We start from the raw sequence: 14,560 nt of genomic DNA on the forward strand, positions 1-14,560 counted from the left end.
CCTGCTCTCGAGACTCTCTACGCTACAACTCGCGATGCATTCGACGACACACAGAGCACGGCTCCCGACTCTTCGGTTCAGTCGTTCCTGGAGCTCAATGAGCTCCCTCGACGATGCACGAACCGCGATACACTACGAGACTCTTTCGGTGCACTCGACGACCCACTCGGCACTCGCTGCCCGGCTGTCAACTCGATCGACTTCGCAGGGATTGACTCGCTAGACGAGACACCAACTCGATACTAACTATCTCGCACTCTATGCGAGGCACTCTCACGCGCCCTCTCGACGAGGCACACATACTAACTGACTGCGGACCAGCAGGGTTTATATAGCTTTCGGCTTGTGTTCGAGAACATTCTGAACTAAACCGGTACGGTAAGAATTCGTTCCAGAAGGTTCTCCATCCGTCCATGGTATATCGCCAATTTTGTTTCCACATGTCGCCAAATGGGCGATTTCTTGTCAAATGAAGCAACCCTGCCTTCCCTTGCCATTTTATGGCAACCCTAAAACTGCTTTGCTGGGAAGCCATCTCACCGCGCCTGTACATTTCGTAACAATATTATTCTTTAACCATACCATTGCAGCAACTTTAAATAGCAAATCTCACTGGATAATTTAAAATGCAAATTTGATTTCAGTTATAACAAATAAGTAATGTAAATTTTAGTTATAAAAGTGAGATACTGTGATTAATGACAAGAAATATTTTTTCTGTTTTTTACAGGGTTATCTTCGCTCCAAAGAATTCATTGTGACCGAGTGGCCTATGACTCATACAGTTCCAGACTTTTGGTCACTTGTGTATGACCATGATTGCAATTCCATCATTGTGTTGTGTGATCACCCACCATCCAATGTGAGTCACACGCATCTCTGTATACCTTATGTGATTTTATGACTTAGGTACACGTATTTAGGATTCTGCTGTATCTCCAAACTTGTTTCAATGTCCCTCAGACCCTACTGGACTGGAGACAAGCTACGACTTAGTCTGAAACAAATCAAAAAATGGTCTTGGAATAGTTAAAATAATCTTTTCCATTTTACTCTTAAATGAACCAAAAGTCACACTACTTGTGTTATAGACGAACCTTCGCTGCTTATTTAGTTTAACATGAGATAAATTTAAATTCAAATGTAGATGACCTAGTCTTTGACTACAACACAAAACGGATTACTTACGGTGGCCCAAGATAGTTAACCCTTTAACTGTCAAGTTATTTTGATGATTTGGGTACACAAATTGTCAAATTTTTTTATTGCAAAAACCAAATGTTTAGTACAAAATAAAATATACTTAAGTAGTTAAAAATTGATATTTTGACGTACATGGGTAAAATTTTTAAAGTTTTGTAGCCACAGCATATTTTCTTTGAGGCGGCTGTCACTCAACATGGCAGTTGCAAAGTTCGCTTCTAGTGAAGCATTATTTTCTAAAAATGAAAAAAATTAACTATTTTCTAAAACATAAATAAATATAAGTGAATACCTATTAGTAGTCCAGTAATTCAGTCTTGTGTGGTACAACTGGAAACACTTTTCCAAGCACAAACCAACTCCACAATCACTACACCAGATTCGTGATTCCTTCCTTATCTTTTCCTTATTTTTATCCTTTTTCGAACAACACACTTTGCACTGTCTTGTAGGCTCACGTTTCGCAGGAATAGGAGGAAAATGAGATATAAAATGTCGTTCAGTAAGACGGGCAGGGTTATCTATTGTAGGTGGTCTGCCAACATTCTTTTGTCCAGAAGCTGCATCATCATATTTATGTAAAAGCTCTTCTACAACTTGGATTCGAAATTCTAAAAATGTAATACGTTTCCCAACTACATTTTTATAGAGCAAATATGAGTTCCAGAGTACCTTGTCTAGTAAATGTAAAAATATCTTTTTATAATATTTTTTCTGACGTTTTCGGATTGTTGGATGAAAGGATATTTCCTGATCACAGCGATCTACACCACCCATAGTTAGACCGTAATTAGAAACAATCTTCGGCTTGAGTATATCGCCATTTTTTATTTTTGAGGCTGACCATGGAAGTATCATGAATACTGCTCATCAAACACACATCCTTCATCTTCGGTTGAAGAATCTAAATCATCTATATAACGTTTCAAAGAACTGGACACTATTTTACAACAAAAAGATCTCATGCACCTTGAACCAAATAACCTCTAACGTTTGAATTCTTCAGTAAAGTGCTGTCATCTATTGAACTGAGCGCACATTAACTTTTTCCGAAATACAGTCGGGTTTGACAAAGAGATGAAGCCGAAATAAACGTCTCCCGATATATATTCGGGTTTAACAATACGATGCACTCAAAAAAAATTACCCCGAGTAATACTCGGGCGTGACATTTTCGAACACCAGTGCTGTGCCCGAGATTATCTCGGGCATGACAGTTAAAAGGTTATCGGCGTGTGTTTAAACGTCGTCTATGGTTAAAGCCAGATTTTAGCGGATGGCGGTTTGGCGAGGCTGCCAGAAGCCCTACCTTCTAAACATTCAAAACCCTCAGGTTAAATACACATTGCATTAACTCTGTAAACGTAATGCACTTCACATATTGTGTTCTAATGTGTGAATTGTATTTTATTTTATTGCCTTTTTACATTACTGTACCTTGTTTTATATTATTTAGTAACCGCTACGAGACCAGCCTTCGTCTGGCTTTTAAATGTACCGGAAAATGCCTAAAGGGCATTAATTAATTTAATGTTTGGCCTTGCAAAACAACTTTATAAAAAAAATTCAATAAAAATATATCTTATATTAAAAAATTTCAATGAAATTAGCAATGTCCCTTAATACAAATATTAATTATCCTAACAAATAAATTAGCCAACTTCCCGTTGCAAAATCTTAAGAATTCAAATGGTATAAAGGACGTTAAGAACTTTGTTTCCTAAAAAACAAAATGCAGAACTTTTAAGTGAAATATATAATTTTATGTAATTAAAACCATATATAATTAAAACATAATATAAAAAATTCTAAAAATGTAATACGTTTCCCAACTACATTTTTATAAGCAATAAATCTCACATTTTCAAGAGAAAAGTCAGCAGTCCAGTATCCACAGCAATGAATTAAAAAACTGTTGCCAAAACCATATTTCTAAAGGAATGAAACTATCATCAGAAAGCAATAACCAATCAAAATTGTGCTTTGTGGTTGACATAATTCAAGATATACAAACGTCTTTGCCATTAGCTAATAAAGAGAGAGGGGGAAAAGAAAATTTTTCCTGGTATGCTTCGCGAGACACATACGTATCAGACTAAGAAGATTGCGATGTGCGTGTTGTGTGTCCAAAAATTAAAAGAAAATAAGCAACTTTTTATCTCATATTTTCAACAGCAGTCCAGTCAGTACACAAAGCATTGAATGAAAACCTGTTGCCAAAACTACATTTCTAAAAGAATGAAACTATTCAAAATGATGCGTTTTCATCAAAAAAAAATGAAATGAAAAAATAACTGATTCGAATTTTGAAAAAAATTGCTTCGAGGTTCACTAGCTCTTGTCTTTATGCACCTATGTACCAAATTTCTTAGCCCTGGATCTATTAGCTTACGCGCAGCAAAAACGAAAGACACAAACAGACTCTTTCTTTGATTGTATGGAGATAGTTGTAATCTTGGTACCATTCAATGTAAGCAAGTAACTTAAAGCGTTATAGCTGTCTACTGCCAGATGAGCAATGGGAACACCATTGCAGATATACGGTACCCATAACTCACCTATTGCGGATGTTTGCCTACCTAACGGACGCTCTTTTATTCGTTAGTGGCGGATGTGGGGGCAAAACTATGATAAACAGATGGCGCCCTCCTTTCATTAGTCAAAAGATTAAATACACAAAAACCTAATTTGCGTTCTCATAAGAAATATAAAAAGGAGAAGTTATAATAAAGGTTTGAATCATAATAATTGGTATAATTAGCTTAAAAATACCTTATAAATAGTAGTGTAATATAAATATGAGCCAGTTTCTTTTACAAAGTCCATGATGAAAGTATTCCTCCTAGTGTAATAAAGCATACTTAATCATATTTGAAATTTAATTTATAAATTTGAAAAAATTTAATTATTATTTATTAAATTATTATTTTGAAATTTAATTTAAAAATATTTTAATCATATTAGAAAGCCATCCTTAAGAGAAAATGAAAGTTGTGCATAAAACAAACGTTTCCTCAAAATATAACATATATTTCAAAGCAGCATTAGGTATAATTTCTTAAACCTAAACCTGTCTTTGTTCATTACTTATGAAATGAAACATAAAATACATGCAGACCTCATTATCAGTCTACTCGCATGAGAGTTTATCCCGCTTATTACGTCACAGGCTTTTTAATCCTGACCAATTCTTATTTCACTTCAATGTGATGTATATCGGTTATTAATTCCCTTTTGAAATTGTTGACTCATTATCACGTTCAGAATCTCGGTATGAATAAAATCATTCGTTCTTCGGAAGATTCCTCAAAATTGTTGCCCAGTTTGGAACTGTATTCCTACCCTCCGAAAAAGCAATCAAATCAGCTAATATTATCTGTCAGTCAAGAAACCAAACAAACACATTGCGACTCCTACTCTAATTCATCACCCCCACCCCCCTCAAATAATTCAAGAATTTTGTTTCTAATTATATTAGACCTTGACAAGTTGACGGCAGGTTTTCTAAATGCCTTAATAGAATTCAAAGTTTGGAGATTTCTTTTATTCTACAATATGATCATGCAGTCTGAAAGATTTTATTACTACTTAAAACATTTTGTGGCTTATATATTTAATTTTTCTGCAGAGTTACCCGCAGTTTTACCCCTCCGAAAAAGAAAAGGTGAAGAAGTTTGGCCCAGTGTTCACCATTGAGACCGTTTCCTACAGTACCCTCCCCAACATAAAATCCTGGATTTTCAGGATACTGAAAAAGGTAGGTGATTGTATATTACATTTAGGTGGTTAAAAAATTTATTATGAACTCTCCACTAACATTTCGACCTTACTCAACATTTCTATTCCCTCACATAATTTAAATTCTAATGAGTAATTTTGTGACCTAAATTAATTTAGGTGGTTAATCAGACTCTACTTATGGTAATTGAAAATTAATTTAGTAAGTATAATATTTACAACAAATACGCTGCTTGACAATTTTTAAGGAACAACTAATTCACTCAAGGTTATAAGGTTTTATTTATATTTATTAATAGCTATTTTTGGTTAATCTTTGGATTATGGTAACTCGGCGATTTTTTGGCGAAAATTTGGTGACCAACCCTGCTACAGCAACCTGCTAGTTTTTGTTTAGACGCCATTTTGTTTTCACGGAGTAAAGGCATTTTTTTTTTTTTTTTTTTTTTTTTACTCAATATTTTTTTCTAACAATCTGCTAGCCGAATTACGCTTATGCTAGAACTTTTATAGAAGAAAAGTACTTAAGCATGACGAAGATTAGGTGCGAAATTGGGAGAAAGTGCAGAATCGCAAACTGCTTGCCGCGTTTTTAAGAATTGCACACACACGGTAATCATGTACACGTCGACCTATTTTCACTTAAATAAAATCCCAGAATTGCACAAAAATGGCATTGCGCACACTCTTGACTTTATCCATGTACAATGCTAAAGTCCTAGCTAGTAACCTTTATCGCCTTACCAAAATGTCGCCAAACAACCTGTTACCATATTCCAAAGATTAGCCTCATTTTTTTGTAAGCTTTCCCCGGATTCTCGTTTTCCTCGCGTTTCCTCTCCAGGATGTAAATGATGATGTAGTGTGAACGAGAGTGTTTTAGCAGTTGAAGCGGAAAGATTAAACAGAGCATGATTTCGCTATTGTGAGTGCACGTTATTAGTTTCTATCAGGTGTTAATCTTAATAGCGGCATTACGTTCTTTCTTCCGAGTTAGTATCCTGCCTATGTAGGCTTCTGAGTCAACCGGTTAGCTTAAATTGAATTGTATATTATTGCACTACTCTTTATCTTTAAATTTAGCGTTACATTATATTTTAGTTCTCACCGCAAGTGGTATGTGTTTTGTCTGTAAATATGTAGGTTCGTGTCATCTGTTAAATATTCTTATATATATATATATATAATAGTAAGAGAAGACCTGAAGATGTAATATTCTTAAGATATAATATTCATGGTAAGTTTATATCATAAATACAAGAAGTTTTAAAACGTCATTTGAGTACTCATGTTCGTGAACGAGTATCCGGATAACTCGAGGCAGGGCAAAATGTCACTCAAATTTCTACACCAGGTGTTCCTAGAACATGGTATCAGGATTCTTGTAATTTTTTTCCTTGAATGGAGAATGAGAACAAAACGAAAAAAGAGAACAAAACAGAGAGAACATGGTAAGGTGACCTAACCGCTGAAAAACGAATGTTAGAGCAACAGCGGGTATGATATACCCCACCAGTACGGCGTACAAGGAAGTTAATAGATGTCTATATCAGATTTTTATAAGATTAGAGTCATTTGAAATTCTTCGATTTCAGGAAAGTGAACAAATATACAACTGTCTCGCTGGGATTCGAACTCCGGTCCTGCCAAATACGCATCGAACGTGCTTTCCAGTTACACCACAAGGACATGCGAAAAGGATTAAGAAAATACTACCTTATATACTACCCTTTTTGAAAGGCGACTGGAAATGAATCGCTTCAGTCGCCAAGTCTTGGTCGTGACGATTTATTTTTCAACAATATTTAGTTCGGGCGCCACTTTTAAAGTCATTTAAAATTATTTTTTCCATGTCAGGAAATTGAAACAATCCCCACTGCCATCGCCGGGGTTCGAAATCTGGACCTCTGAATACACATCCGTTGTTCTTCCTGTTACACCGCGAAGGCATGCGGAAAGGAGGGAGAGAGTACCTTATAAGCTATTAAATTTTAAGCTCTATTCACGTGCAAAATAGCAAACAGCCTACTATAATGTTTTAAATGTTGATATATATTTGAATCCAATGGTTGTATTTAAGTGTTATTGTTGTAATATATATGAATTGCTATTTGTTTACTTGTTCCATTTTATGTAATAATTTTATAATGTCCATTTACTTAATTGAACCTTTAGCCAAAATGTTGTGTTCGTAAGGGTTTACTTCTTGTATGAAACCGCAGATCTTGTAATTTTGAATTAGGAAAACGATGACTTACATATCAAAATATAAGCAAGCATTCTCCTGACGGGTCGTGACCACATGGCAGCCAGGGAAACGTTTGGAATTTTCCTAAATATGCCTTTTTGGAGCGCTAGGTGCAATTTTTTTTTTAGAAGATTCCAAAAGACCTGCAAACCCTATACAAAAGCCAGCATTTAAGCTGCATGAGTAGCTATACTTCAGAAACATTGACAAAATGAATCATGAATTCACGATTTCACAATTCTTTAAAGTTTACTCTACATCAATAATTTAAGATAGTTCTCGCTGCTAAGGTGTCTTTGCACTTGTTTCTGTATTCTTCTTGAGTTATTTATAGTTAAGACGCAATAACACGACGAACAAATACTAATTCAGAAGTCAAACAACAAAAATCAGCGTTATATTTTCGAATTTTCACAGGACTAGTTTCGATGGTTTTTACCGATACTTTCAATTTTTCTTCACACTTTCACTTTTTCTGCTGCCCAAATTATTCGAAAAACATCTTCCACTGGTGAACTGGATTTTCTAGAGGCATTTCACATTCATAAAAATCTTTCTGTTCTAGTTAACGATCCTAATTCCAATCCATCTTTGCCTTCGGCGTTAAAGAAATTATGTTTTAGTTCTGGTTTCATCAACAGATGGCGCCACTAGCTTATTTTCTGTTCAGGCTTTCTTATCTAATCATTATACGTATCCTATAGCGTTCATTTGTGTTTTTGCAGCTGAAGATGGTGCCTCGGTAAAACCATCGAAACTAGTCCTGTGAAAATTTAAAAATATAACGCTGGTTTTTGTTGTTTGACTTCTGAGTTATTTATAGTTGTTTACTCGGCATGAACTAATATTTATTGCAATAAATTGCAAGTATAAATTTCTTCCAGCTTATCTGAATTAGTTATGGAAGTGATATGCACGAACTCGTGGCTTTTAATAAATACTACGTTATTGAGATTAAGTGGTAAACCGTTTTTCTACCAGGAAAAAAGTATCTTTGTGTTACTTAATTAAATTTTTTAAATGCTGATTTTTATAAACAGAACTCTTAATGTAAGATAGTGTGAATTGCACGAAATCATTGCCTATTACAGAGAATGAAGAATTTTTTTAATGAATGTAATAAACATTGCATCTCTCAGTTTCATATAATCGAGCATTTCGTTTTAGTATGCTGTAATTATTGAATTTGCAAAATAGTTCATGAAGAGTCCCAAAATTCAGTTAGCTGATTAAGGCTCTTTAAAATTTCAAGATTATTTTTGATTGATTTCTGGATTCTTTTAATTCCACCCCCCGCCCCCAAAACAAAAGAAAAGGAAAAAAATGAGGCAAGAACTAAAGAATAATATATTTAATATCTTAAAATCTTGGAGAAGGGAACATAAACATTCAAGGATAGTTTATTTCAGCAAAAACGAAATTTTTATCCCATAAACTCGGACTCAAAGGACTAAGATACTGATACTACATAAAAGTTGAACTAATCTTTATAATAACATCTGAAGCTCAAGTTTGTGACAGGAAAAACAACGGATCAAATACGCCCCCGTAAAACCACTTCTTCCTTAAGTCTGATGTGTAGGCGGAAAAGCCCTTGGCACATAATATCTAAGAAAAGAATTGGAATGTTGAGACTTCTGAATAAAATTTCCAATGCACGTAATTTAGCCGGTGAATTTTAAAAACGAAAGTTTAGGATACGGTAAAAATTTCTCATAATTTCTTTAATTAAAGGGCAGTAAAGCATGTTTAAAATTATAATGCCATCTGTTTTGGATTAAAAAATAATTGACGTGGACGTAGTGAAAAAAATAAAGATAAGAAAGTTCAGTATTTCCTTGGCTAGACAAGTAAACTAGAATTAAGTTTAGAAACTGTTTCCAGTTGATCAAGAGCTTTTAAAATTATATTAAAGATACTTAATTTTTGTTTTTTTACATTCCAACTTAACACTGGAAATGTGTTATGAACTCATATATATTTCAGTCGAATATTTTTATCAGGAAAAGTATTTATAAGTATTACATATGCATTGAAATATCAAATAAATTTTGCAGAAGTGGTTCTGAACCTTTTCCTCATGCACCTCTTTCACCACTGCTAGAAGATAATCTCTACCCTCCTCTTCAATCTCGAAAACTGCAAATAATCAATATATATATTGTTTTAGATTATTTTTAATGTGTTTTATAAACTAAGCAGCAAAAAGTAGAGAATATATTGATTAAGTTCCAAGCAAACTAAAATTAATATTTAACAGCTAAATAAAAGGCTGACTCCATTCTCCTCCCCAGCTGAAACTATAAAATTATCCCCTCCCTCGATTTAGAATCCCTCATATAATATTTCAAGAGCTGCAGAAGTACGGTGAAGTGTGGTTTCATTTGGTTTGGTGTATTATGTCAAAGTACACGTCTAAGAGGAATACCTTCGTGGAGGACTTGCCAAGGTTGGCTAGTATCCATGTTACACATACGGAAATTCATGTACCCTATGCAAAAACGTCCATGGAGCGAACCTTTCGCCTGGAACCGAACCTTTCCCGGAACTACCAGGGTTTCGCGACTTTTTCCTGAACTACTCTCGGCCGTTGGTGGTCCCGACGGGGAACTGAGTCCCCAAATATGAAGAAGTATTCTGTGACAATTCAAAACACTTTCTGAAACGTTTTCTATAATTTAGTTGGAGATATTTTATTTCTACATTTCATAGCATAATGCATGGCATCCGAGATATGTTCCATAATGTTGAGATTTGGTATTTTTAAATTCTGATGATTGTCCTTCTAACAGTACTTTGGCAAATCTAGACTTCGGTAGTTAAATAAACAATTAGACCTAAGCGATCAGAATGAGCGCAGGACATGAACTAAGCCTCATCAGAAAAGATGAGTGCAGAGCACTCATTTGAATACTAGATAACAATCTCTATTAAGTAGCCCCATACTCTGTAAAACATCTTCCATACATATGGAATTCTTGGTAAAGTTTACTGTAACATACAGATTCTTCCTTCTGCCTGAAACAATTGAAAACTTCAATGATTAGATGCGATTACTCATTTTCAGTCATCATAAGTCCAGAGACCAAGTTTACGAGCTCAGCAAGCTGCATGGTTTTCTGTTGGTCTCATATAAAGATCCAGAACGTTGTAATCCTAGACCACATAGACATGGCTTAAATCATACAAATTTATCATTCATAGAGCGTGATAGTTTCCACGGATGTCTGTCAGTTTATATATGTAATGATGAATACAACGGATGGGACGATCATAAATTTTCCGTGTCTCCATAAAAGCCTCTATGAGGCCTTTATTGTCTTAAGCGTTTAGTAGCATGATATGTTCTTACAGCTACTTGATTCCTTTGCAGAACTTGGCTTATAGAATATTGTTATAGACTCTGGTTACCGGTTTTTTTAATCACTTCAATGCTATTAAAGTCTCTGAAGTAAGATCTCACTTTAGGCAAGATAAAGTAGACTGCAGGTACTAATTTCTAGTACAAAAACAGGTGGTTGAGGATCGTAACACTTTTCTTTGTTAGAATTGCTTAGTGAGAATTTGTGTGTCATCAGATTGTCATGTAGCAAAACCAGGTATTCGAGCTATTTCTGCTCAACGCTCTTAACTCTCTTCAGACCATTGTTCATTACGTATTGATAAAATATGAAACTGATCAATTGTCTTTCGTGAAGGAGTTTTTTGTGAATTATGATTTCCAGTCGCATAACTTCACCTTCATGATGGTCTTTGCTGAAGATTCTTGAAAACGAAGTTTTTTTCACCATAGTAAACTTTCTACAATCTAAATTAATAATTGCTGTCAGTCTCAATTTGATAAGCAAAGCACTAAATACCATCTCAAGTAAATTTATTTGAAAAACAAAATTCCTCTTTATTTGCTCAGCTCTCGATTCAATGAGAGAAAATGCTCACTGGTTCAAACAAACGATTAACGTGTTCATTTCGAGGGCCAATCAAACGCTCATATCAGGAAGGAGTTCAAAAATCGGAAACTGACGCATAATACTCTTCTGCGATAGCCATACGGTATTTAACTGTCACGTCATACATTTACGACTGAATCCCAAGGTCGTTCAACATGCTCAAAGACATCGGAAACTCGTAGGATGCACTTCTCCTCAGGGCTAATTGATAGCGACACGAGCAAGCAACAAAGACCGAAATGTCGCATTACCAGTCTTCTTCGAAACCTCTACAGCAAATGACCTCGAATATGACAAGAACATGCAACTCCGCATAAGTAATAAGATATGTCATGGCGCCACGATCCACAATGTACCTAATGGACCCAACTAGGCACGCCCACGAACTGGAGCCACAGCTCACCAAGGCAGTGATCAATCACGTCAACGCATAGGTCTTGCAACGAAGCCCACATCAAGCGTTCATGAAGTCTCACCTCCTCATAGCACATTAAAAATATCTGGGGGGAGAGTTTAGCGATTTCGAGAACCAGTCTAACACTCTCACCACGAAGCAGTTGACATATCGGAAACTGTCACACTGGAGCTGTTTTACGATAGCGGTACGCTGTTTAACTGTCATGTAACAGATTTATGATCGAATCTCAAGCTCGTTTAAAGTAGCCGTGGATATCGCCGCAGACACATTGTACGCCACATTTTCCATCAGTGCTAATAGATGGCGACACAAGCAAGCAACAAGAGCCACAAAATTGCACTAGCGAGCCTGACACCCTGGGGCTGCTCCACTTGCACAGAAAATTCTGTCCGTAAGGAGGTGGTATTTTAACTCTTTGAAAACCGAAGTCTTCGCTAACCTGTATGCATAAATACCGAACCGCCCGAAAACCTTTTCGAGAGTCGCAGCAATTTCCTTCCCCTCCCCTTCCATTAACCCACAAAGAAGAATGAAGATTTCAAATGACATCCTTTCTACTCCCTAACAAATAAAGATAAGGAACCATAAATAAATCTTTTTATGACAAACTATCTGCAATAAACTGATACAATGCATTTGGGAAAGCTGCACCTGTTATTGCATCTCTTAGAAGAGGGAAGAAAACAACATTGGAACTTCAGCCGTTTCGGGCGGTCGTGGTCGTTGGAATGAAAGGCCGTCTGGGACGTTATGGTCTTCAAAGAGTTAAGAGAATCAGTTGACAGTCGTATAAGTAATGTTATCAATTATCGTTTAACAAATTTCCTGGAATATATTTAAAAAGAAATTTACACTGAAACTTCGTAGGAGCTTTGTGTATTTTAGGTGCAATACCTGCAGCTAAAAACAAAGTTCACCGTCACACTAGAAGAAGCAAGCGAAACATCTTTATATTGTTGCTCAGATCATTTGTACACTCAAGTTGCGATAGTGCTATTTAATTACTTCACTTCTCAGTTTCGTGAAAACCTGATTAAAAAAAAAACTCTGAGTATCTTAAAGCGAAACTTGTGTTTCTTTCCAGGTCGTCTCATTGACCGAGTTGATGTCCGGAGTGAAAGCCGAGCCAAAGACGACACAATTGTTTTTTATCACCTGTTGGCCCTTAGGGCACAAGGTCCCTACCTCCACCAATTCCCTAGTAGAGCTCATGAACATGGTAGAGAGGTGGAGACAGAGGACCTCCTATGGACCTGTACTCCTCGTGTCAAGGTAGGTCCAATTTAAGTTTTTCAATCCCAAAATCTTAGCCATTTAATTCAAGTTAAAATGTCAAATGTAATTAACTTGCCTAAGCAAGACTTGGCTCTGCACTGAGTATTCTCGAAGTAAATGCGGCTTCCCGAAGGTGAAGTTAGTAAAACACTTCAGGTAGTAGAGATGCGTAACAGAACAGCATCAGCAAAAGTTGCCAAAAACTAAATACTTTAAATAATTTGCATTCTGGTGTGATTTAGTGAAAGTATATGGAAACTAATAAGATTAATTGTTTAATTAACTCAAACATTATAAAATTGCCTTCGTAGTTAAATTCTTAAGGCAAATGAGAATTAATTATAATTTTATCCGTTTCATAATGAAATCTCTCATTGTTTCAAAGCTAAAAACGCTGTTCCCAGAAACAAAGAAGCCATACATGCTAGTTTCGAATAACTTCCTGTGTATATGTTTTCATTTTTGAGTATCCTTCGCAATTTAATCTTTTATAAAGTGTTCTTAAAGTTTTATAAAATTCGTGAAATGCGCGAAATTGGTTTAAATTTCGAGTCTCTAACATCGAGAAATTTGCATTAAATGTTATGCGTTGATTTAACAGCTATCCCCAGATTTAGCTGTGGACATTTTGTTCTCCATCACCGTCCTATTGGGCGGTACTATAGACGCCGTTTAACGTGATCACGGACAGTCTTATAACTTGAATATTGTTATCGAATTGCCGAGCCCGATTGTGTATGAAAACATGGAAAATTCATCGTTTATTGTGATCAACAATTCGGTTAATATTGTAGGATTTTTTAGCCAGAAAAGTCGTCAAATAAGGGATAAAGTTGTCGAATAACGTCAAAATGAATTGTTAAAGTTTTTAAGTGTCAGAAAATATCGCCAGATAGCCTGTTTTCGATTTTAGCCAAACATTTAAAACTAGGCAAAAGAAGCAATGTTAGTTTGACTTAGATTTTGAATAACTCTTTCGATTTTAACGATGATCAGACACAGGTACCTCTTCTTGAGGAGAAACAAAATTCTGGAGAAACTTTTCTCTGATCCTTAAAATAAAAAAACATTCCCTAGTAAATATCTACATAAGGTTGCTTTTTGTTTAATTTTAAATTTTAAATTTGCATTTCGCTTTCAACGAGTGAGGAATACCCTAAGAGTATTAAGATTAAAGCTATTGCAGAGGTCAAATAATTTCCGGAAATGTTATGAACAATTCGCAAATTAATTATTGTGTTAAAGACATTATGAAAGATATTTCATGAAAAACTTTTGTATTTTCCTAATTAAAATGCTGAGGAAATATATATATGTCATTAGTTTTATTTATTTGATTAACCTAGCAGTGTTACCCAGCAAGCATTGCAATGCTACTTAAAAGAGAGAAAATATTTATGTTTTAGTTCTGTTATGAATCTTTTCCTAATGCGTATTTTGCATGTCTCTATTGATTTGTATCACTTCATACCAAGGTTGATAATGTTCAGATGGTGAATTTATTTCGGGCAATTTCACTTTTCCACATTCCCAGCATATTATGGTGCTTCATTCCTAAATTTGAGGGCTCTGAAATGCATGCATAATTTATCCACCTTTCCAAAGACCCCACCTGGGTGAAGATTGTAATCATAATTAACATCGTAATGAAATGAACCAAGATTTAAATCTGCATGCAGTGTTCGGCTGGATCGAGCAATGCGAACTCGAACGTTTTCTTGTCTTGCT

General features: G+C 35.4%; 1 protein-coding gene across 2 annotated transcripts in view; it reads left to right on the plus strand.

Moving 5' to 3' along the window:
• Positions 1–14,560, plus strand: part of LOC118184887 (receptor-type tyrosine-protein phosphatase kappa-like) — a 640,424-nt gene that overhangs the window by 596,944 nt on the left and 28,920 nt on the right. For both annotated transcript variants that reach the window (XM_085812648.1, XM_085812647.1), the window contains exons 12-14: positions 731–862; positions 4,832–4,960; positions 12,642–12,829. In XM_085812648.1, coding sequence (XP_085668774.1) covers positions 731–862; positions 4,832–4,960; positions 12,642–12,829 — 449 coding nt within the window. The remainder of the gene's footprint in view (positions 1–730; positions 863–4,831; positions 4,961–12,641; positions 12,830–14,560) is intronic.

This window comes from Stegodyphus dumicola, chromosome 3 (assembly GCF_044657685.1).
Source record: "Stegodyphus dumicola isolate Sdum_Otavi_A_Nest chromosome 3, ASM4465768v1".
Taxonomy (NCBI): domain Eukaryota; kingdom Metazoa; phylum Arthropoda; class Arachnida; order Araneae; family Eresidae; genus Stegodyphus; species Stegodyphus dumicola.